Source organism: Bubalus kerabau, chromosome 4 (genome assembly GCF_029407905.1).
Source record: "Bubalus kerabau isolate K-KA32 ecotype Philippines breed swamp buffalo chromosome 4, PCC_UOA_SB_1v2, whole genome shotgun sequence".
NCBI classification, from domain to species: Eukaryota; Metazoa; Chordata; class Mammalia; order Artiodactyla; family Bovidae; genus Bubalus; species Bubalus kerabau.
In genome coordinates, this window is record NC_073627.1 from 180,271,891 (window position 1) to 180,291,995 (window position 20,105).

At 37.6% G+C, this 20,105-nt stretch overlaps 1 protein-coding gene across 5 annotated transcripts in view; it reads left to right on the top strand.

Moving 5' to 3' along the window:
• CNTRL (centriolin) overlaps positions 1-20,105 on the top strand; it is an 87,627-nt gene that overhangs the window by 22,037 nt on the left and 45,485 nt on the right. For all 5 annotated transcript variants that reach the window (XM_055579515.1, XM_055579519.1, XM_055579518.1 and 2 more), the window contains exons 8-14: positions 6,545-6,664; positions 7,565-7,793; positions 9,039-9,148; positions 11,076-11,270; positions 15,314-15,467; positions 16,462-16,682; positions 19,695-19,871. In XM_055579515.1, coding sequence (XP_055435490.1) covers positions 6,545-6,664; positions 7,565-7,793; positions 9,039-9,148; positions 11,076-11,270; positions 15,314-15,467; positions 16,462-16,682; positions 19,695-19,871 — 1,206 coding nt within the window. The remainder of the gene's footprint in view (positions 1-6,544; positions 6,665-7,564; positions 7,794-9,038; positions 9,149-11,075; positions 11,271-15,313; positions 15,468-16,461; positions 16,683-19,694; positions 19,872-20,105) is intronic.

Here is a 20,105-nt window from a genome sequence, read left to right on the forward strand (position 1 = left end):
AAAAAAAAGTTAGGGAGATGACTAAATCACCTTATAAGACTTTTTCAACCTAGAGAATCTGATCCTGTAATATTATTAGGCTACTTTCCTTGAAGGAAAAAATAGCTGTTGGTACTCTTTTTTCTTTTTTTTTTCATTTGGCAATTCTTTCTCTGATCTAAGCATAACTTTAGAGAACTATTGCTGCTGCTAAGTCACTTCAGTTGTGTCCGACTCTGTGCGACCCCATAGATGGCAGCCCACCAGGCTCCCTTGTCCCTGGGATTCTCCAGGCAAAAACACTGGAGTGGGTTGCCATTTCCTTCTCCAATGCATGCAAGTGAAAAGTGAAAGTGAAGTCGCTCAGTCATGTCCGACTCTTAGCGACCCCATGGACTGCAGCCTACCAGGCTCCTCTGTCCATGGGGTTTTCCAGGCAAGAGTATTGGAGTGGGGTGCCATTGCCTTCTCCATTAGAGAACTGTATTTCTCATATAATTAATAGAATCCTGTATACAGTTAATTTTTTTTTTGGCATCCCTTTCAAAATTGGCATTCTAGCTTAATTACTTGATTTGTTGACAAGAATTCTGCCTAAACGGTTGCATTTTTAAGCAAGGAGGAGGGAAACATTCCCTTCTCTGTGTGGAGAGAGAAATTGTTGCTTGAAGTCTACATACCTCTTTCTTGAGCACTTCTTTATCAGTGGGGGACATGGTAAAAATCAGGACAGCTTCCCCAGCTCTGTTAGCCAAACATTCATAACATTTGTGGCTTTCTTCACATGCCTTTTATTTCAAATATGCCTACCGTATTCTGAAGGCACATTATATATGATGTTAATAATTCAGTGATTATCAATGGTCTTATACATACATCTGTTGTACTCCTTTCCAGAATAGAATGGATTGATGAGTAATTAAGTCGTTGAAGACATATTACAGTCGGTTTTATTTTAGCAGTGAACTCTTTGTGCCATCACTTAATGTTTGTATTTAAAATACAAAAAACAGTACTTACTGTGGTAAGTTTTTGGTATCACATTACATTGGTGATCATTTAATGAATTTTCCTGAGTTACTGACCTTTTTTGGTGATATAAAATTCACTTTTATTACTAAGATAAAGGAATATTATCATTTCCATATGCTGAGATTTTCCATGCATGTTAGTCAACCTGTTGAAAACCTTGGCAAAGTATTGTATTGTATTTATTTATTTATTTATTTTTAATTGAAGGATAATTGCTTTACATATTGTGTTGGTTTCTGCCAAGCGTCAACATGAATCAGCCATGGGTTTACCCATGTCCCCTCCCATTTGTATTTTATATTTGTGTGCTATCCCAAAATTATGAGTTCTTACAGTTACCTAGTTTTCTCTTTTGTTTGTTTATAATGTTGCTGTGTTTGTGCTATAAATAAATGTTTTATAAATCATCAACAGTTTTTGCTGTTTCTTTTCTGTAACTGTTTTTGGTTAGAAGGCAGACTGTGCTGTTCTTTAAGTCTTTATGTTATTTTTATCATTAACTATTTAAAACACATTATATACGAAGTTAGTATGTTTATTATAACAAATTCAGACAACACAAATGTATACAGCGGAAAATGAAGATGACATTCTTTCCTATCCCATTCTTTGGAGGTTAATATGTATCCATTTTGTTTTCTATGCTTATGTGATATATATTAATTATACATGTAATTGAATATATATACACATATATATACCTTTGAATGTTTTCTGATTTAAAAAGGATCTTACTGTATATTTTTTAAAATTCTGCCTCTTATTTTTTATAAATAAAATAAAAATATTTTTTATTTTTTATAAAAATAAGAGTATATCATTGGACAGCTCTCCAAAACTACATACACATGTAGTTGTGTACACACATATATGCACACACACATAAGTTCTTTTTCTGTTCAAAGTCTGTATTGTGTTCCGTTATATGGATTTTGCGTAATTTATTCAGTCTACTGAATATTTAGGTTGCTGCCACTTTTTTGTTATTAGGAACAGAACTGTAGATAAAATCTTATTTTAAAAAAAATCTTTATGCCTTATACATTCATATTAGTAATTCCTTAGCATAATCTCTGTAAGTTTAAAAATTTTTAATTTTGATAAATATTAATGCACCCCTCAAAAAGCTTATAATTGCTTCACACTTCTATAGGAATGGGTGAAGGAACCCAATCAGTTGATATTATTCAGTTGATATTATTTTGAACTTGTAAATAGGATAGAAAAAAAAGAGAATCTCACTGCTTTAATTTCACAATGTTTTTAGCTATTGAAGTACTGCATATATGTTTATTAGCTATTTTATATTTCTTCTTTAAATTCATCTTGGTTTACTTGTTATTTTATGATTCCAAAGAACTGTTCTATGTTTTAAAAAAAGAATTCTGTGTCTTATTTAAGAACCTACATTTGAAAAACATTTTCCATTGTCTTATGCAGAATGTCTGGTGGTAATATCATCTGTAGTTGTAAAATATTCTAGTTTCATGAAGTAATTCCTCATGCAGTATGCAGATTAACTTCTAAGTGGAACGTCATAACATTGAAGGAAAAATTGGTGGTCATTTAACCTGTAATGGTCCTTCTCTCCTGCCACCAACAAATACTTAACTTTAATATTAATATTTCTCATTGTCTTTTTCAAGTTATTTAAGTTATTTAACTCTTGTTCTTGTTTCCTCAGTTTTAAAATGAGGACTATTTACCTGCCCTGGGACTAAGTGAGGTTATGAATCTGAAAATGATTTAAAAGGAACTAAAGTAATATGGTAGTAAATTTGAAACTCATAGGTAGGATAATGATAAAATGCGTCCATATAAAAATAATGCAGGTGTTAGTAACATATCTTCCTAAGGTAAGTCGTCAGTAAAGAGCGGCTCACGTCGTGGCGGCCTCACTCTCTAGAATCCCGCAGGTGACGCTGTCTAGCGGCTCACATCGCCGCGGCCTCACTCTCTAGAATCCCGCAGGTGACACTGTCTGTTTGCCTCTCTCTCCTTCCAGCCCTTGTCTCGGTTTCTTGCGGACCCTTGTCTGCCGATTCTTTATTCTTCCTTAAAGGTAGTTTGTTCAGGGCTAAATTGTATACTGTTTTTCATGGTTTGCATGATAACTTGTATTAATATACTTACGTCCATTTTAAGTTTTGAAACTGGCTTGCCTTGTGAGAAATGTGCTTGTGTGTGTACATATTTTTTTTTAATGAATGTATACATAGGAGAGTGAGTATGAATGTGGGGGAAAGAATTTGTATTATTTTTCCTACTGGTAAATATGTTAACTTCAGTCAACTCTTGATTATCCACAGCTGATACTGTGACTAGCCTACTTTCCAGGGCTTTAGACTCCCAGTTGTTCTCATTTATGCATTTCTTGGACATTTACTGAGTGCTTATTGTATGCTAAGCCTACTGCTGTAAAAGACACAGAGCATAGACAATTTACTGGTAAAGTTGGCCCTTGAACAACATGGGGGCTAACCCACGTATAACTTTTAGTTGACCCTCAGTATCCTTAGTTTCTTGGTATCCGCGGATTCAGCCAACCACTAACTGTCTAGTCCTACAGTAAATACTATTGGAAAATACGTGTAAGTGGACCTGCTCAGTCAAACCCACATTGTTCAAAGGTCAGACTGTATTTGCCTGCAGAGGCCAATTCATGTATCCTCCATGGTTCAGTCACATTTGTTTTTCCCCACTGCCACCAAAGAAGGCAATGGCAACCCACTGCAGTATTCTTGCCTGGAAAATCCCGTGGACAGAGGAGCCCAGCAGGCTACAGTTTATGGGGCTGCAGAGTCGGACACGACTGGGCGATTCAGCACACTGCCGCTGATCTTTGAGGAGAAGACCCCAAGAGTCGTTGACGCTGTGGGTTATGAGTTGCTTTCTTGAGACTCAGGGACTCGTGAGCATTGGTGAAAGCATCTGTGTGGCTGATGTGCTTGGCACCCGCAGCGGGACACAGAAGGCAGTGTAGTATAAGTGTTAGATTTGAAATCAAGAGACTTGGAATTGAGCTCTGCCCCTTCCACTACCAGCTGGGCAACTTATTTAACCTCTTTGTGCAGCTCTGTCGTCTCATAGGGTGGTGGTGAAGATGTAGTGAGATAGCACATGCCAGATGCTTAGCACAGAGTCTCGCATACCATGATGCGATAACAGGATGGCCTGTTATCCACGGTAGCCTTTCTTCCCCTCGGGTGGATAGTCAGGAGATGACTGAAAGCTAAATCATGCACGACTTTGATTTTGTGGGCCTTATAAAATGTTTTGTTTATGTTTTACTCTCTTCAGCTTGCGTTTTTGTATGAAAGAAGTTTTTCTGCATGCATATTTTTTGTCTAGTGTCTACTATTGGATGCTGGGGGCAATGAAAAAGCAGAAATCACTTAGTGGACCTTTGAAATGAATCAAGAATTGGTTTAGTAGAAAGGGAGCTGGTACTGGTAGTTAATAAAATATTTAATTTCTACCACTAATTATTTAATGTCTGGCAAGTCAGTTAACCAATCTGGGATTCAGTTTCTTTTTTAAATTTATTTATTTTAAGTGAAACAAGGATGAATGTTTTTAATGATAAAAGGTACAATTTACAAAGAAGATATCATAAACCACTGGACACCTTAACAGCAAAGAAACAAAGATATATAAAGCAAAAGTGAGAAGACATATAAGGGAAAAGAAAAAATACATAATCATATTGATACATTTCTCTGAGAATATTTTATCAAGTGCAGAAAAAATAAGAATAGGAGCATCGTAAGTGATGTCATTAATAATTTAAATATAGTAGATTTATATTTAACTGATCTATGTTAATCATATCCTACACAAATATATTTAAAATTTTTTATCTCATGCACTGTTATTAGATGTCCATAGGACATGTAGAAAACTGGCAAAAAGATAAGCATTACTAAATTTCAAAAAGTAGAATTCTTTTTTTGTGTGTGTGATTCAGTTATATATATATATGTGTGTTATTTTTGTAACACATATATATGTGTTATTTTAAAATTTATTTTCCATTATAGGTTATTACAAGGTATTGACTGTAGTTCCGTGTGCTATATAGTAAACCTTTGTCGCTTGTTGCATATTGTTTTAAATGAGAAATATAGCATTCTAGTCATACTGTCAAACATGTGAAATCAAAATGTCATAAATTTTTTAGTTAGGCAAGAATTCATAAGTTTTCTAAAATATATATATATATAATTCATATATTTATATATGTGTGTGTACAAAAGCTTTTCTACTGTGCTTGATAAAGTCTGCTACTGCTAAGTCACTTCAGTTGTGTCCGACTCTGTGCGACCCCATAGACGGCAGCCCACCAGGCTCCGCCGTCCCTGGGATTCTCCAGGCAAGAACACTGGAGTGGGTTGCCATTTCCTTCTCCAATGCAGGAAAGTGAAAAGTGAAAGTGAAGTCACTGAGTCGTGTCCGACTCCTAGCGACCCCATGGACTGCAGCCCACCAGGCTCTTCTGTCCATGGGATTTGCCAGGCAAGAGTACTGGAGTGGGGTGCCATTGCCTTCTCCCTTGATAAAGTCTTGAGAACATTAAAAAAAAAAAAAAAGAGAGATGGAGAAATTGAAAAACAAACTAAATGAAATGGGAACACTGAAAATGAAATAGAAAGAGTGAAACAAACTAGATAAATGTAAAAGATCCTCATATAGTCCAGTTGTTTTTATTTTTATTTTTTTTTCCAGTTGTTTTTAAACATGGCTGCTCATTAGAAACAAATCTGGAGCTCTGGCAAAAAAAAAAAAAAAAAAAAAAAAGGCAATACTTGGGCATTTGTAGTTTATTTATAAATTCAGAAGATTAGATGATTTGTTTTCTTTTAGCTCCTAAAATTTCCAAGAATAACTAAAAAGTTGTAATATAGTAGAATTACTTTATTAAAAATTTAATAATATCACATATTTGGATCTGATTGAGCTTATTTATATCCCTTATCCTCTATTACAAAAATAATGTTCTGAACACTTAAAACCAAGATGTTGTTAGCCAAAATATGACAGCAAGAGCAGTACAACAGTTAAAACCAATTTCCTATTTTCATCCTTCTCACTCCTTCTAATTTCTTTGTAATTAATGTTAATATCATGCCTATCCATGAAGCTATCGTAAATAAATTAAGTGAATTAGTACCGATTATTGGAAAAATCAGGAAGCAGATCCTTGGTAGACTAGTTACTTAAAAATAATTGATAAGAATTATTTTCACATTTGGATAAAACAAATTTAAATGATTTTTTAAAAAAACTTTTCATTATATCCTAAAATAACATAATGAACTTCAAAGGTCTCTTATGTGATCTCTTATGAAGTGATAATTTTGTATTTCATTTGTTAAAATACTTTAGAATTAAGATAAAATGCTCTTAGTGTTCTATCTGCTGTGGGATTTTTTGAAATCAAATAATCAGTTATGATTAGAACTTGCCACACCAGTCTACCTTTATACTAACTTATTGAATCTGTGTGTTGTTTCTTATCAAATTGGGCCAACAGCTAAGACAGAAGACCATGGAACTAACGCGAGCATGTCAAAAACAGTATGAACTGGAACAGGAGTTGGCTTTTTACAAAATCGATGCTAAATTTGAGCCACTGAATTATTATCCCTCAGAGGTGAGTTATTTTAATTTTGTAGTAATCCAAATTAAAGTCAGGATAGAAGTGGGCAGGGGAGGGCAGGGTAGTGGTGATGTTTAAAAAAATTTTATTGTTAATCACATTCTTTTAATGAGGATATCAGCAGAGTAAATGTATTTTGGTTCAATCTGTGAATTATCTAGCTCAGTGAGATAGAGCAGTGTCCATAAGAGTTTAAAAGCCCCAAAAGGATATTTGCCCACATCCATATTTATAACCTGGAGCAACCTTCTAATCCTCAGTTACCTCACTCAAAAGTGTAGTTCGATCGGCTTCCTTAAATGCAGACTTCCAGGAAAACTGCACTGCCTGCTTCGGTGTCCATGGCACAGTCATCTCCCTGCACTGTGTGTTCAGGAGTCACTGGGTTCACTATTCATCGGTCATTATTTATACAAATACCGTGAATGTCACTGCAAACGACAGCCATTTAACTTCCAAGATCCAGTGATTCCAATAATGTCATATATCATTTAGTAAAAATTCAGTAATTACAATTTATTAGACTGAGATTTTACTTATATGCCAGCCAAGAAACCAAAACACAACACCTAGACTTCTGATTTGAGAGATTCAGCAGTACTTAAAAAAGCACATATCTGTAGGTACTTCCATAATCAATCAATCCAGCTCACTCTTCAGGGATAGGAAGAGGAATCTTTTTGAGACCATTTTTTTGTTCTAGTTCCTTTTTAGTATTAAGAATAAGATACAAGAATTTTATATATAATTATATATATATTTTTAACTTCTGTATATGCAAGATTAGTATTTAAACAATCCTGGGCTCTATTCTTCACTAATAAAACGAAAAATGTCACTTGACTGCATAGCAGTTACTTACTAAAGCATAAGCTCTGTTCATTTTGTTTTTAGTATGTTGACGTTGATAAAGCCCCAGATGAAAGCCCTTACATTGGCAAGTCCAGATACAAGAGAAATATGTTCGCCACAGAGAGTTACATTGTGAATAATGCCCAGCCAGTTGAGATCAAGAGGATGGAGCCAGAGGAAGGGGAGCAACTTAGAAACGAGCATGTGAGCTTGAAAGCCCATATGCCACTGGACACGGAGCTGGAAGACAAAGAGAACAAAATAAGTACAGGTTAAAACAAGTTACTTTGAATACTTTAAATATGTAAAAAGACTGAATATATATGCTGATTTTTTAAATTCTCCTAGTTAAACATGATGAAGTTATTTATTATGATGGCGTTTACATGAGAAGTTTAAAACAAAAGTAGTGATTCATTGACCAGGTTATTTTTTAATCCTGTTACAAAGGAGAATTATAATCTGACCATAATTTGGCAACATGTCCAGGGGCTCCAAGAATGCTTAAATCTGGTTGTCGTGACAACAGATTCTTCTCACCATTGGACCTGCACATTCAAAGGCACGTTTAGTAATGACTGAAGCAAGTACGGTTATTGATTCCTATACATGTTGCTAAAACCTGAAGCAGTGCTTTGGGTAAGCCGGATTAGTGTCCTCTTCTTAGGCTTGGGTCTAAGGCTGACTTCTGACTCTTCCTGACCTGTCCCACACTCCACCTCCTCAGTTGCCTCCCAAATCATGTTATTCAAGGAATCTTACCACTTCCTGGCAAGTCATAAAGAGAAAGAAATCAACCCAAGGGGACACTTAGAGAACTTCCAAATGGCAGACTTTGAATGCACTTACCCACTTAGCTGTATGCATATGAAGGAATTAGAAAGCAGTCTTGAGTTCATGCATCTATCTCACTGGTAATCATGGCCCATTGTGGGGATCTCAGTCAGTGAGATTAGTGGTCCATCTTCCCTTGGTTGGCAGCTAAATGGAAAAACTCAGAAGGCCAATAGAGGTTGACCTGGAGACAGGAAAAAAGGGCTGGCTGTCCATGTCTGCATATACTATATTCAAGGCTCTGGAAGGGAAAAGCAAAACTAAATCAGATATATGTACTGACTAGCTTCAAGGGGCTCATAGTTTTATAGGAGATGGGGAAGGAGGAAGGGAGAGATAAATTAGAAATTTGAGGTAGAAAATCATTGATTTGTAAGTGCATATTTTCAAGTAAAATCCTTAGTCTCTCAAAAGTTCCTTAATTTTGGGACTATAAAGTAATGCCCCTTTTATGTTAATAATTTTACAGGTAAATGGATCAATTATAGCTCTATGTCATATCATAAAACTATTCTATAGATTAATAGAGAGGAAAACCATCATAAGCAATTACTTTTTTTATTCATGTGATGTATAATTACAGAATTGGGGTAGGGGAAGTTATTGCTAATAAAAAGGTAGAAATTTGAGAATTAAATATTTTTCTTGTGTGTGTCTTTGTGCATGGTTTTTAAATTTGTAGCACAAGCTCGACTATCAGCACTGCATGATGAAATAGAAAAAGCAGAACAACAAATTTTAAGAGCCACTGAAGAATTTAAACAACTGGAAGAAGCTGTACAACTTAAAAAGGTAGGTAGAAGTAAAGCTGCATTGCTAAGAGGAAATGCCAGGAATGAAATGTGCTTCCCTCTTCATAACGTGTAAAGACTGTCTTCAAACAGTCTTGAAATCAGTGCTGCCTATTTAATTGTGGAATAACACATTTCGAGTCAGACATGATATTACATCCTATTACATAAAAAAGATACATTCCATCTACTCTATTATGAAAGTGTCTAATTTATCAAGGGAAGCTGCTTCCTAATATCTTTCTTAATTTAATTAAACAGTCCCCACCATTAAGATCCTGGGACCTAGATTAAGAGCCAGAAGACATCTCTGTAATAACATTATTAAACACAGGCAGCAAAAATATAAGTGATATAAAATGCAGTATATTAAAAGATGATGTCATGAAGAAGTAAACAGCTCAAAACCTGTGACATAGTTGAATAGGAAGAAAGTTCAAAAAAGGAAGTATTCTGACATTTTAGTTTTTAAGTATGTAAAAGGTTTTAATTATTTGCAACTTCTAAAAATCAGTATTTCAAAATTATGATGGTAACTGTATTCACACCACAGTAAGTAGAAAAGAACATGAAGTCCAAGTTATATATTCTTTTAAAAAGATGCCCTGTGTTGCTACTTCCAGATTGTTGAGTAACCAGAAACTGAGTCGGGTTTGTGTGGCAGTTGCTGACTGGCTGCGCCCTGAGTAATGAGCAGCCGTGTTCCTCCCCCAGGGACAGGAAGTAGGCAACAGATAGTAAAAATGAGTTTAGAAGACATGTGTAGATAAACAGCACAGGTTGTAGGGAGGGAAAAACTAAAATTAGGAGGAACAATAAAAAGTTTGTAGAGTGTGGCAGCCCACAGAGGCCTCACTGAGGGGGCGACACTTAGGCTGAGAAAGGATGACGGGGAGCCAGTGAGGCCTTCCAGGCAGAGGTGACAGAGTGTGCAAAAGGCTTCAGACTGAAGAGTCCTCTGCAGAGTGAGGGAGAGTGCAGTGGCAGATGAGGTTAAAGCTCATGCCAGGCATCATAGACCACTTTAAGGGGTACAAGTTTTATCCTGAATGGAATAGGAAACCTGTGAGGGACTTTAGGTGGTAGAGTGGCTGATCTTTGTATTTTTATAAGGTCACTCTCCTACTTGATGAGAGTGAAGTGGGCTGAGGGAGATGGAAAGAATGGAGGTGTGCACGTTGGTTTGGAGGCTGTTGCTAGGTCAGGCAAGATGTGGTAATGGCCTGGACTACCAAGGTGATGGCAGTCATGGAGAGAAAGGAGATTAGGTAAAAATCTGGCAGGAGAAATGACGGGAGCTAAAGAAGGATTGAAAGTGGGAGATGAGGCGGACAGAGCTGTCAAGAATAGTTTATAAGAATTTACAATTTATAAGAATAATTAAATAAGAATGTTTTAAAACAGCACTGGCCAAAGCTTTATATGGATAAATTGATAGAAGTCAAAAGTGTACAAAATATTTAATAGATCCTTATAAAATGTCCTTAGGAAAAAAATAGCTATTTTAAGTGAGTTATTTAAATATTTTTTAAATATTTATATTTTTAAATATAATAAAGGCTTTTCATTACACTGTCAGTTTTATATTCTAATACAAGGGTAAGTGTTATATAAAGTCAACTACCATTAAAGCTGTGGTTATTATTATTAATAATTTATGTTATTTGTACTAGAATGAAAAATTTCATTACTACCTGCATTTATTTTTTAATAAGCTCTTATAAAATAAACATTTTTACATGTAATAAAGATAAAAGTATACGATATGCGTGGATTGCCTAGATAACTCTTACATTTTACTTTTACTAAAAAAATCTGGCAGAGCATGCGATTATACTTTTTAAAATTGTACTAGTTGTTTTCTGTAAATTTGAAAATCAGCGTTTCTGTCCTTTGCTAATTGTGTATTGGGGTGTGGGGGGAACTAGATTTCAGAAGCAGAGAAAGACTTTCTTCTCAAGCAGCTGAGTGGCAGGATACAGCTTCTAAATAAATTACGCCAGGAAGCTCTTGATCTAGAAATGCAGATGGAAAAGCAAAGAGGAGAAATTGCTGAAAAGCAGGAGGAAATCAAGGACCTCCAAAGAGTTATTGATAGTCTGGATTCCAAAGACCCAAAACATGTAAGTAAATGAAGAGAGCTCTGGCTTGTTCTGTGGGAGTGAGAATATCATTTTTTTTGTTAATAGATATTATGTCTCATCATTTTTAGCCTCAGAGTCCTTTCTGAAGATCTCTTAATTTGGTGCACAAATGTGAGCGACATGTCTATGTGTGTGTATTTAACATGTGTGTATATACATATTGTTTGTTGTTTTTATTTAGTCACTAAGTCATATCTGACTGTTGCGCGACCCAGCTGTAACCTGCCAGGCTCCTCTGGGATTTCCCAGGCAAGAATACTGGAATGGGTTGCCATTTTCTTCTCTGGGGAGTCTTCCCAATGCAGAGATCGAACCTGATCTCCTGCACTGCAGGCGGATATTTTACCACTGAGCCACTGGGAAGCCCACATGATAAATTAGAGACTTTAAATAATATATAATATGGCCTATAATATCTTCCCTTATCACGTTTATTTGCTCAAAAGTCGACCACCCCATGTAAGGCCCCTGAGGACAGGAACTGTATCCCCAGGGGCCAATCCTATGTTTAGAATGATTGCATTAAGGAAAATAGTCACGAACAGGCCTTATAGGTACTACCCAAAGCTCCTTTTCTCCCTGTTTGAGTTCTGTGATCTATGAGTGTAATTAGACCCTGCTGCTGCTAAGTCACTTCAGTCGTGTCCGACTCTGTGCGACCCCATAGACGGCAGCCTGCCAGGCTCCCCCATCCCTGGGATTCTCCAGGCAAGAGCACTGGAGTGGGATGCCATCGCCTTCTCCGAATTAAACCCTAGATTGTCTGTTGCTTTCAACAGACACCTGTGGTGGTCTTGGCATACAGGGAGTCTAATACACACTGGATGTCTGTAAAGCATTACATATAGAAAGAGGTTAAATGACAAGTAGGAAAGGCATGCAAGTTTTGAAGGTAGTCAAAATCAGTGTGTTAGTGGAGATGAAGCATGCAGGCCGGATTTTAAGACTCCTGAAGTTTAGTTCTAGGGTTGTAGCTTTAGTCTGAGTATCAGAGGATGTCTCTTTTTAATTCATTTATCCAGAAGGAGCATCTTTTTTCTAGTTTGCACATAGTTACCTTATTGGCTAGTGTCTGGCACCCCATTTTATTGCTGCAGAATGTGAACATTTTAGCAAGAGGGAAAGAATCAAGCATGGTATTGTGCATATTTTTCTGCAGATATAGACTAACTTTTATTATCTAATCAGATGAAGTATTTTTCTGAATTGCAAATAGAATTTAAAAGTAAAAGCTTGAGAGATCAGAAAGCAGTAAATGAGATATGATGAGAAACATGTATTAAGTGACAATGATGTGTCTTGCATTGCACTTGGTTTTAGGCATATACTGTGAGGAACTTTATTTTATTACAGCATCCAAATGAGATTGGTGACTTTTTAACTTACATAAGATTAAAAAAAAGGCGGGGGGGTGGGGGGGTGGGGCTTCCCTAGTTGCTCAGTGAATTAAAAAAAATCTGCCTGCTAATGCAGGCAATGTGGGTTCTATCCCTGGGTCGGGAAGATCCCCTAAAGAAGGAAATGGCAACCCACTCCAGTATTCTTGCCTGGAAAATTCCACGGACAGAGGAGTCTGGCAGGCTACATACAGTCCATGGGGTCACAAAAGAAATCAGACTCAACTTAGTGACTGAATAACAACAAATAAGATAAAAATATGATTTAGAAAGATTAAATGATTTCCCAAGTCTCCCTTTTAGGAAGAGGCAGAGTCCATGCTTATGCTATTAGATGACTTTCTGCTCACAAAGGAGTTACACATCTAAAGAGATTAATTACTTTTAAAATTAGCTCAGTGCCAAGCCTAATCAAGTTTTCAACAAACGTAAGCATTTAACTAGTTTTCAAAAACAAAAGATACTATGTGAAAATCAAATCCCCTTTTAGTTAGAGAAAACGCTTCACAGCTAGCTAGAAGCAGAAATATCAGAGGAACAAGGGACAAACGGAATAAGGGGAGATTTGTATCCCTGTTCACTATCTAGCTATGCCCTATGGAAGCAAAAGGTACCGGTACCCCTAGAGGGAATCCGCCTGTAGTAATCTGTTGCAGAGGTTTTCGTGATTGGCCTGGGGCAGCTTCCTGTGTTGTGATTTAAAGCGTGGAGGGTGGGGCCTGCTTGCAGAGGCTGCTTGGGATTGGACGGGCTAGGTTGCCGCTCAGTCTCCGCCAGGAATGTGGTTTGAAGTGCTGGGAGGTTAGAGGCTCGGAGGCGCTTACAAAAATGTGGCTGTCAGGGAAGTGCACATGAGTTTCAAGGCAACATTAGAAAGCGTTCCGCCCACAGCTTCTCTGTTCTCAACGGCTCAGTTTTAACAGGACACATTCTAAGTTAAGGTATGATCATTTTCTCTCTCTCTGTGTACAAAGGACTTAGACAGGAGGAGGAGTCAGAGATGTAAGTTCCTGTTTTTACAATACCTCTATTGTGAGCTCCACCGTAGTGAAAATCGCTGAATATACTTTTGCTCCCATGTGTTTAATGCAGATCATTGATGTATTGAACTAATTTTTTGTCCTGCATGTAGAGATTTCAATAGAAGTTTTAACGGTGAATTTTTAAGATTTGTTGATACAGATATGAGGGCAGAAGATATTAAAAATTCACTCTGAGCCACAAAAATCCTAAATTTACTTAGAATTTAAGCTTTTATCTTTAGTTACCTTTTGAGAAAGATTTCAGATGGGTATTTTGGGAGAGTAGGAGGAGTTTTGAAAATCCCACAGAGTCAAGCTGGCTCTCATCTGTTCTTCAGAAATGAGGGGACTTTCTTGTCTTTGGAGGCAGCAGCATGTAAAATTGAGGACTGTTGTTTTGTAGTCAAATTAGTCTTAGACTTGAGAAGAATGGAGTTTGTTACTCAGATGGATATAGTTCTTTCTCCTGATAACTTTCTCTTGAGTTATTTTTGTTCTGTTCCTCTGGTCCTGTGGGGGCAAACTAGAGCTGTGCAGGTGTGAGTGGGAGGACACAGGTTCTCCGGGGAATTGTTTTGTCTCCACATGAACAGTTGCCTGAGGAGACCTGGGCGAGTCATGTGGTGGACCTGAGACTCAGTTCTCATGCGTGAAAGAAAGAGTTAAGACTAGATCATTGGTTCTCAGTTTTTTATCCCAGCACACCTGAGAAATACAATCCAATCCTTTCAGTTAACAGTAGCTCCCGAACGCAATGTCAAGGTATATGTGGGTGTGTGAAAGCTCTTTTTGTACCAGGAATATATGTAGTGGTTGGAGGAGAAGGGAGTGCCTCCATAGGGCCCTCCATCTTGAGGATGACTGGCCTAAATGGTCTTTGAGGCCTCTCTCAACTCCCAGTTTATAGAACTTAAAAGCAAAATGTTTCTTTGTATAAAGAATTGAAAATAAAATTGAATTCTAAGGAAGTATTTATTCCATGTCTCTATCTCCCCCAAAATATTATAAAAACATTACTTTGCCGACAAAGATCCATCTAGTCAAAGCTGTGGTTTTTCCTGTAGTCATGTATGGATGTGAGAGTTGGACCATAAAGAACACTGAGTGCCAAAGAATTGATGCTTTTGAACTATGGAGTTGGAGAAGACTCTTGAGAGTCCCTTCAACTTCAAGGAGATCACACCAGTCAATCCTAAAGGAAATCAGTCCTGAATATTCATTGGAAGGACTGATGCTGAAGCTGAAGCTCCAATACTTTGGCCACCTGATGCAAAGAGCTGATTCGTTGGAAAAGACCTTGATGCTGGGAAAGATTAAAGACAGGAGGAGAAGGGACGACAGAGAACAAGATGGCTGGCATCACTGACTCAATGGACATGAGTCTGAGCAAGCTCCAGGGGTTGGTGATGGACAGGGAGGCCTGGTGTGCTACAGTCCACGGGGTTGCAAAGAAAACTGCTCATGTGGAAACAACACAGTGTCTGACACAAAACAGATGCAAACTGTTACATTTTCTTTTCCATTCTTCCTTAGAAATGTTATTAAGGATTATTATCTTTATAAACATTAAAAGAATTTGGATTTTTTTTTTTTTTCAATTTAGTGCCATATGAAGGCTCAGAAAAGGGGTAAAGAACAACAATTTGACATTATGAACAAGCAGTACAAACAACTTGAGAGCCGTTTGGACGAGATACTTTCTAGAATTGCTAAAGAAACTGAAGAGATTAAGGACCTTGAACAACAGCTTACTGAAGGTGAGAATTCTAAGCATGATTTGAGGTGTATCGGTTTCAGTGTTAGTAAAAGACAAATGACAGGCGTTAATCCACATATTAGCTGAATATGCTTCAGCTGTTAGTGCTAGTATTTGATAGGGAAATATTTACAGAGTTCTCAAAAATGTTTAATAAAGGTAAACATTTTTATTTTGGTTTTCTTGGGTTGATGTCCTACTGAGTCAGGTCACTATGGCAGGAAGTCCATACATGATCATGATAAACACTGGCACGTGGTTGTCTTCTTCTAAGGCATAAAATCCTTGTCACTTATCCCTGCTATCAAGCACTCAGTATCTGGTTATAAGGAGAGTGCAGAAAGAATTTTTGAATCTGTTTTTTCAATGCAAATTTAAATTGTGACATTGCCAAAATAGAGGAAGATACTAGACCGTAGTGATAAGCACCTTGGCTTGGTGTAAAAAGATCCCAGTCCTTGTTTTGCTGTTATCAGCTGTGTGACCTGGGACAAGTTATTTTTGTCGTGATCATTAGTTTTGGAGAGGATTATATGAGAAAGTGTTCATAAAGTGCCTGGACATAGTAGGTGCCCAGTATGTGATTGGTGGTTGTTTTCTTAAGTCTTCAGGTTATAGGTTAATGCTGCTTGACTTGGTTTTGTTTCGTGTGTCCAGTAGTAAGATCTCAGTTTTGTTGCACATTCTTCATTATTTTATTTGGAAATTACTACTTTAAACTTTTTACAGCATGAATTAAGCATTTCATAAGCAATGCCAATGACTACACTATTTTTACTGTGTATGTGCTTGATAGTCCTGTTCCATGGATAATAGGGGGGAAGCTGTTATTGTATCTTAAATATGAAAAATAAGATAGTAGGAAATAATTGGAAGCTTAGAATTTCATTCTTAGCTAGTAACAAATAGCTAAGGAGTCTAAATGCAGTAATAATATATCCCTGAAAGCATTTTCTTGTGTACATCATCACCTTCCCTTTCTCTGTCTTGCTTAGGCCAGATAGCAGCAAATGAAGCCCTGAAGAAGGACTTAGAAGGCGTCATCAGTGGCCTGCAAGAATACCTGGGCACTGTGAAGGGCCAGGCCGCTCAGGCCCAGAGCGAGTGCAGAAGGCTGCAGGATGAGAAAGAGGCGCTGCTGCAGAGGTTGGCCGAGGTCGAGCAGGAAAGGGACCAGCTGGAAGCAGTCGCCTTAGATGCAGAAGCTATGAGGAAGGTGTGCTTTGTTTCTTCTTGTCTGCTCTTCGCCTCAGAAGCAGGTGGCGTCCAGATGAAGCTGGTGAGGGGCGCTAGCGGCCCTGCGGTTGTAGGTGACAGAGCGGGCAGTGGCCGTGCAGAGCTTGGGCTTTTTTCCCCTTTGTGATATGCTTGGAGTGATTTTTTTTTTTTACTTTACTAAGAAAAGGAAGATTATTTTAGCAGAATTTCTATCCCTGAAAAGTACTGTGTTCAAATAACTTGAAAGGATAAGAAAGTGTAGCTTTTCAAATTACTATATTAGATGTTCATATTTTATTATTTGTGCAGCAAAATTAAGTACAACATAATTTTTCTTATCCTTGTTGTTATTACTTCGTAATGTTAGTGTTATTTTACAGATAACAAGACAGGCACAGCATTGTAAATTAAACCCTTCCATACTTGATTTGTTGACATTCATTCAGAGATTTCATTTGCTTTGTTTTAGTTGTTTGGCAGACTTTATACTGCAAGAGAATCCAGGTTCCCAAACCTCATGCCCAGTAGGCATGTCTTTGAAAATTTGAATTAACGTGTTTTAATGTTATGAAATTTATCAGGCATATAAGAATATCAAAAATATTTAGCACCATGTACCAACAACTCAGCTTAAAAATAAAACATACAGACATCCTTGAAGCCCTCTGTGTACTGCCTCTTAGAAGTAGTGAAACACTGAGTATGGTTATTATTTCCCTCTATATCTCTTCTTTTATTTTATGTGTGGCCATCTATAAAAATATGTAGTATTGTTTTGCATAGTTTTAGGATTTATATAAGAAGCACATTGTGTATTCTTTGGCCACTTCCTTTCTTCCTTCATGTTTATGTTTTTGAGAATTGTGCACATTGATGCATTTAGAGCTCTACTTTTTTTTTTTTCGATGTATGTAACATCCCATTGTCTGTGCATACCGCAGAATTCATTGCTTATTCATCCTCTTCTTGGGGGATATTGAGATGGTTTCTAGTCTTGCGCTATTACGATACTGAGAGTGACATTCTTACGTATATCCGGAGCATGGGGACTGCGCTCACAGGCGGGCTGTGGGTCAGAGTGTGTGTGCCTCCCCGGTTCACTAGACATTATCAAATTACTGTCCATAGCATTCTGTGAGCTTCTGTTCCCACCAGCAGTGTGAAAGCTACCATTACACCACGTCCTTGCCATGACCTTACAGTTATCTAACTTCTATTTTGTAAGCCTTAATTTTGAAATAATTTCAAGCATACAGGAGAGTTGCAAGAATCACTCAATGTAATTTCCATTCAGAGTCACCGATTAATACTTTACCACATTTGCTTTATCTCATATTTAATTTTACATGATTTTATGTCCATTTTTATATTAATTTTTTTCTTAATCATGTTAGAATTAGTTGTAGGCAGTCATGGTCTTGAGCTTTGAAATACTTCAGCATGTCTTTCCTAAGAACAAGCACATTTTCTAACGTAAGCACAGAATAAGGATCAAGTTCAGGAAATATAATATTTTGCCAGACTTAGTGTTTGCCAATCTGCTGGGTTTGAAATGATCTTTGTATTTTTTACATTTACAGGACAGTTGAAAGAAGAGTTCATTGAGCTTCTGTGTGTTCTCCTAAATCAAACAAATAGTTTACCATATATATATATATATATATTTTGCTGGGTCATTTGAAAGTTGCAGGTGTTAAGACATCATCCCTTTAGTCCACATCTCTTTAAAACGGGGCTATTTTCTTCCATCACTATGATACCATTATTACACCTAGAAAGTCAGCAGCAGTTCCTTAATACTGTTTAATATCTGAGCCATTTTTTCTGTTGTTTATAGCTTGTGTGTGTGTAGAATCCAGCTAGTGGTTCTGAATGGCACCCCAGCGTCTAGATTCGTCTGATTGTTTCCTCATGCTTGGTTTAGCTTGTTCCTCTATGCTCTGTGCAAAATACTGTCTTGTTTTAACTGCGCTTCCCCCGAATTACTGCAGAAGTTAAGTACTTTTCATCTGTTTATTTGCCCTTCAGTTTTTCTCTTCAGTGAATTCCCTCTTCATATTCCTTGCCCGTTTTTTTCTGTTGGATTGCCTGTCTTTTTCTTAACGATCTGTAGAAGCTCTTTGTATCTTCTGGATGTGAATCCTCTGTTGGTTATGTGTAGCGTCTGCGTCCAGACAACCGGCCCCGGTGGTTCAGATGCAGGGTGGTCTTCTATCGCCCACTGAGAAACTCTTCTAAGAAGCTCTCATCACAAGGTTCTCCTTTGTAATCCAGAGTAGTTTGGTCTAATTCTTCAAGATCCCAAATAAATAGATGAAAATTATAATGTTTAATCATTAAAAAATGGACTAAAGTGGATCAGAACTGTGGCATACTAATCAGTATGTACTACCCGTGTCGACATTGGTTTACGTTTCTCTATCTTCCTTAATATTAGAGGATGGTCCCATTTCGCTCTTCTGGTAAGTGAACATACTATGGTTTAATAGAAAGTCTGGGCTTTGGAGTCAGAAATCCCAGTTCATATTCTGACTCATCGTTTTTTTAGCTGCACAGCCCGGTGCTGTTTACCTCGATGTTCATTCTCCACTTCCTCATCTGTAAATCGGGGATAATACCTTGCCTTACATAGTTACTCTGAGAGTATAGTGAAATAATGAATGTGAAAACATTTATTCCAATGTCTGAAGGAAAATAGGCCTTAAATTTTATCCTCCTTTTTTTTTCTTCTTATGAATACATAAGACTCGTTTAAAGGATCACACATCTGGTTACTCTGAAAAACACGTTGTAGCTTGCTGATTTTTCTGATGGCAGTCAGGGTTTTGTTCTCCATCCTGGACTCACACAGCCTGCGGCTTCCTCGTATGGCCGGTGAATGCTCTCCGCGCCTGGGCAGCAGTGGCTGGCCAGCATTTGGTTTAAGTGCTCGGGTTACTTATAATGACTTGCAGATGCTTAAGCAGCACAATGAGGGTTCTGTACTTAAACATACACTGAATCCTTGCAGGAGCTTGCAGAGCTAGAAAGCGCCCTCCAAGAGCAGCATGAGGTGAACGCGTCCCTGCAGCAGACCCACGGAGACCTCAGTGCCTACGAGGCTGAGCTAGAGGCACAGCTGAGGATGAGGGATGCCGAAGCCAGCCAGCTCAAAGAAGAGCTGGGAGAACTAACAAGGCTCAGCCAGGTGAGTAAGAGCAGAAGCCATGTAGAAACCAAGTAGCCTGGGCCTTAACATAACAGCTTTCCTTTCATTTACTGTTATATTAAACACTTTTTAAGCCCATGTGGACTGATGGGCTTCCCCAGTGGCTCAGTGGTAAAGTATCCACCCACAATGCAGGAGATGCAGGTTTGATCAAGCCCTGGGTTGAGAAGATCCCCTGGAGATGGAAGTGGCAACCCACTCCAGTATTCTTGC